This window comes from Phalaenopsis equestris, unplaced genomic scaffold (assembly GCF_001263595.1).
Source record: "Phalaenopsis equestris unplaced genomic scaffold, ASM126359v1 Scaffold000002, whole genome shotgun sequence".
NCBI classification, from domain to species: domain Eukaryota; kingdom Viridiplantae; phylum Streptophyta; class Magnoliopsida; order Asparagales; family Orchidaceae; genus Phalaenopsis; species Phalaenopsis equestris.
In genome coordinates, this window is record NW_018164444.1 from 25,446,948 (window position 1) to 25,451,709 (window position 4,762).

A 4,762-nucleotide genomic window follows, 5' to 3' on the forward strand; every position below is an offset into this window, starting at 1 on the left:
ATATATATATATATATATATATATATAATAAACTTACCAGAGCCGTGTAGTATTGAGTTGGCAGCTGCAACCAAGAAAAATTGCATTGATCAAACTCGATTCATCGTTACACAAATAATTTCTTCGAATTATTAATCGAGATGAAATCTAAAAGCAGACTCGGGGACGATCAATAAACAAGTAAATAAATCAAGTGTTTCGTGATATGCCATACTCACCGTAACCGGTTCGAGGCGGCAACCAACCAAGTTAAATATATCCCTGCAACCATACATATTTATAAATCAAGCAAGAAGAAACCTATCGATAGTTTCGATTTTTCTTTTCTTTCCTTTTTCCGAAAAATTTTGAAAGAAATAAATTAAAAATTGTAATATACTGCACCCAATGAACCAAGTGAGAAGGAGGGCGATGGAGACGCCATGGCCGGACTTGGTACGGAAGTTTGTAACGATCTGAGGAACCTCGGCAGTGCCCCAGAAAAGCAAGCTGAACATACCAAGGCTGAAAGAAATTTCGCTTCTGATGTCACAAACGCAATCCTTGAAATATTTTTCTACCCATTGCACACACTCAACACTGAAGCCATGCCAGGCAAGCTGCAATACATAAATATTTATATATGTATAACTATACAATTAATATAAGTATATACATCTCATGATCTCTGTTTCAGTTCGAAAAATAATGGACTTGGTGAGCTAGCTACCCCATCAATACCTCTTTCTTATAACTTAACCGACAGCACAGGGTATTAGAGATGAAAATTTGATGGGCGCCGGATGGAGAAAGATGTTTAAATTGCTAGACAAAAAGTAGGAATAAATTGTGCTTCAAATTTATTTGGCTTGCCAGGGTGCTATGAACAAAAGTTATATGCCTTCGAGGGCGAGGGAATATTCTAGCTACGGCTACTATGTCACTCCTTAGATGTGGTTCGAAGGCAAGGGAATATGCTTGCTACGGCTACCATGTCACTCCTTAGATGTGGTTGCTGGTACCTGCAGAAGTACAGATTAACGGATATTCGAATATGCGCGAAAGATGAGAGTTGAGATGCGCGCCGCAGAGAGACTTTAAAACTCGATCGAAAGCCAGAGGCTCAATTCGTTCTCATATCAATACATCATCATACGGCGTGAGCATGGAAAATTTTGGGTCAGATCAGCTAAGCTAGTTTAGAGGGGGTTCCCGACTTCTTCGTACCACAGCATCTGTGCCCCCAACCGGATCAGGTTAAAAAAAGAAAAAAAAAAAAGCCTTGTCATTTTATAGGCACTCGTCGCGGTCTCGCTGCGCGGCAGCCAAGAAGAAAAAGACGTGGAGCGTCGAGGCCGCGCTTTAAAACGAATCTTTTTTATGCAACGCGATCTATGCCACCCACGTGGAGTGTATTTCTCATCCCCTCATCTAACACTTCGACAGCACAACTTTGTGGCGCCCGCAACCTCGCAGCGTTCAATGAAATATTGATTGTCCGATTGAATCTGACGGCGGCCGTGCAACATCATCAGGTTGCCTTGAACCTGGTTCTCTTCGCGTACCATATCATTGTAGTCTAGATTCAATGAACTCTAAGGGTTGTTTTTAAATTATTTTGAAATGTGAATAATACGTGTGACTAATTCATTTAAATTTATATTAATTTTTCTTAAGATAAATTTTATTGATGTAAAATTCATGATAATTAAAATTTTGGTCAGGTTAACTCAGCACTGATAATCACGATGTGCTCAATTCATAAAAAAATTGACCCTCAAATTAAATTTGTCACTGACGTGCATGCATGTAGTATTAGCAGCTATGGATTGGATCTCGAGTTTTCGTACGTGCCATTTTAACATAGTCCAAGTTCAGTGAATTTTGGATTTGGGATCAATGGGGGAGAAAACTTTTGCCATAAAGCTCTAATCAAATTTGGGACGTGTGACTCTAATAGTCATTAAATTTGTCATAAAATATGTATAAAATATAACTAATCAATTAAAACTCATATACGCAACTCAAACTAAATCTAAGGGATATGGTTTTTAATTATCCTAACTTAATTTTGGGTCAAAGTATTTTAATCCAAATTTATTCAAAAGAATATTAATGTCTATTTAGACCAATTTTTTATTCTGATCACGAAAAAAAAAAACTAAGAACGAGTTTTTTATTATTCATTTGGGAATAACTGTATTCTTATGTTGAATCCAGAAATATTCGAGAATCATGTCCAACGAATAGAGTGTGCAAGGAATGGAAGAGTGAGCAAGAGAAAAAAATTTGACAGTAAGATTAAGAGTGTCTTGAATTTTTCTTCATGAAATGTTCTTTTATTTAAAGATATAAGAGACAAACAATTATTTTTTATGTCTCCTCTCTATACAAAGAAACTTACGGGTACTAAAGTCATTTATATAATATATTTAAATATGTTGATGAATAAATTGTTGGCCGACAGCCATAATCTTTCAATCGTTGGACCACACTTGTTCTTTCGGAGGTGGTGGGCCGAACCACATGGGGGTCATATGAAGACTTCTCGGTCGAGCTTGTTTATGACTTCCCCTCAAACTCTAGTTCACTTTCCTCGTTCGCTTAGTGGTAACTCGTTCTTCGTTCAGCTCGCTCTGTGGGTATCTTTTGTTCAGTCATTCTTATGGTCATCCCTCATTCGGCCACCATGTCGATCTGCACGTTGACTAGAAGAACGACCAAACAGAGTTCTGAGGTGCTCCCTCCGACTTTCACATTGATTTTCCTTCTTAAAAAATTAAATTAGTCTGTTGATTGATCTTATTATACTTTGACTGCGGATCCACCTCATTTGTCGTGAACTCATATTTTGATTTGAGATTCGTGGTCGCAATCTTATTATACATATCTAGTTTTCCAATTTTATTATTTTTTGAAAGCAACAGCTACGATAAAAACAAGAAAGTTACATAATGCATTAAATATTGCATTAAATGTTACACTCCTAAGTTAAATATTGCAAGTGAGGAAAAAATGACATGAAGCCCCATTTTCTCATCATTTCCTTTGCTCTACATACTCTCCTCAGCTGCTCTAGCCATCTAGGTCACCGAAAATGGGATCACTTCATCGAATCCGACCTCCTTTGGGTAGATTGAGGCTGAAGCTTTAAGCATTGTTAAGTTTCTTGCTTAAACTCTGATTTTTCTCTGTTTTTTCTATTTGATCCACAAATCATTCACTCGCATTCTCACGATTTCTAACAGGTGCCGACTCTTTGTGATCTAGAGTTAATTATTGCTCCAAATCCCTTGTGTCGTGACCAAAATTTTTAATCTTTCTTAGCCTTCTTTTGTCATGGCTCCAAAAACCAAGGGAAAAGGGCGATCTAGTTTTGACCGAACTAGATTTGCTAGTCACACCGCCGCACAATGATGCGGGATCATTCTAATCACCCTATTCTTGTTGGCATGTGATTGTTACGTCATACAATCTGTCACCTAAGATATGCATGCAAAGCCATTAATTTCTTCTTCATGACACTGATTACATGCAACCCCAGCAACCTAAAAAGAAGATTTATGTATATTTGTAGTTGTTGATAGATGAGTTGCAAGTTCTTTGAGAAATATGTGTAATGATGTACGACGTATCAATGAAACACAATTTACTGATGAAAGCAATATTAATATGGATAATAAGTAATTTTTTTGCATATGGAATGTTATCTAAGTGGAGCAAATAAAGTGACATATCAGGGGTTGATAGATCTTGCTTGTGAATCTGTGTGCATCATGAAAATCTGACAAATTTGTGATGTAAATGGGTACAGATTTCATATGAGATCCTGATCTGAAGGAAAAAAGTCTTGTAATGTTGGTGTTTGTGTTAAAGCAAACGATAAAACAAACGACGAGATAGGTTATCATGGGATTTTGGAAGTTGTTGAACCATCGTACCCAGGCTCTATTAGAGGAAGTGTTTTCTTATTCAACTGTACTTGGTTCGATCCTATTCTAAATCGTGGAATAAGGGTAAACCAACTATAAAATATCACAGAAGTAAAAGTGAACATAAGGTATAAAAAATTGATCTTTTCATTCTAGCCTGAAAGGTGAGACAGGTTTACTATCTTCAATATCCACATAGAACAAGAGATAAGTTGACTGGGCGGTTGTCATTTCGAGTAAACTGAGTGAAATCATTAATATTTAGAATAACATTGAACATGTCAATCAAGAAATTGAACTGATAGGTTTTTGTGGCCCACTTGATACAATTGATGAAAATTTTAATCTAGAGGTTGTTAGTGGCGAATACAAAAAAATGACTTTGTTGAGGAGTACGCCTTTGACGGTGTGCTTGAAGAAGAGGTCATGACTACTTCCTTCAGTCACTCTTCAGATGATACTGACTATTTGAAGCTTTAGTCTCGTAAGTCAATATAATGTACTTTTCGATGAATTTCGTATTTCAGTTTATTCCGTACTTTTGTATTTTTGGTTTTAGTAGTTGAACCTTACAATTTACAGCTTTGAGTTTTAAGTTTACAATTGTGTATTTTTGTGTTCTCAATTTATTACATAATAAGTTGTTATGTGCACTAATAAATAAAATTTCTTGTCTTTATTGCATATATCGACTAGAGGCAGGGACAATCTCCCTCCCCACTAGGGGAGGGGAGGCACTATATGACAAAAAAGCAAGTTAGAAGAGGACGCCTGACTTAAGCACCCACCGCCACCCCTACACCCACTCCCACCTCCGCCCTTACCCCTACCTCAACACCCGCCTCCGCCCC

The 4,762-nt window shown here is 37.1% G+C and overlaps 1 protein-coding gene across 1 annotated transcript in view; it reads right to left on the reverse strand.

Annotated features, from left to right (window-relative positions):
• Nucleotides 1–569, reverse strand: part of LOC110018042 (probable vacuolar amino acid transporter YPQ1) — a 15,909-nt gene extending 15,340 nt beyond the window's left edge. Inside the window, exons 1-3 of the mRNA XM_020715262.1 lie at nucleotides 385–569; nucleotides 219–261; nucleotides 38–64 (exon numbers count right to left, since the gene is read on the reverse strand). Coding sequence (XP_020570921.1) covers nucleotides 38–64; nucleotides 219–261; nucleotides 385–497 — 183 coding nt within the window. The 5' untranslated portion in view covers nucleotides 498–569. The remainder of the gene's footprint in view (nucleotides 1–37; nucleotides 65–218; nucleotides 262–384) is intronic.
• Between the last annotated feature and the right edge of the window lie 4,193 nt (nucleotides 570–4,762).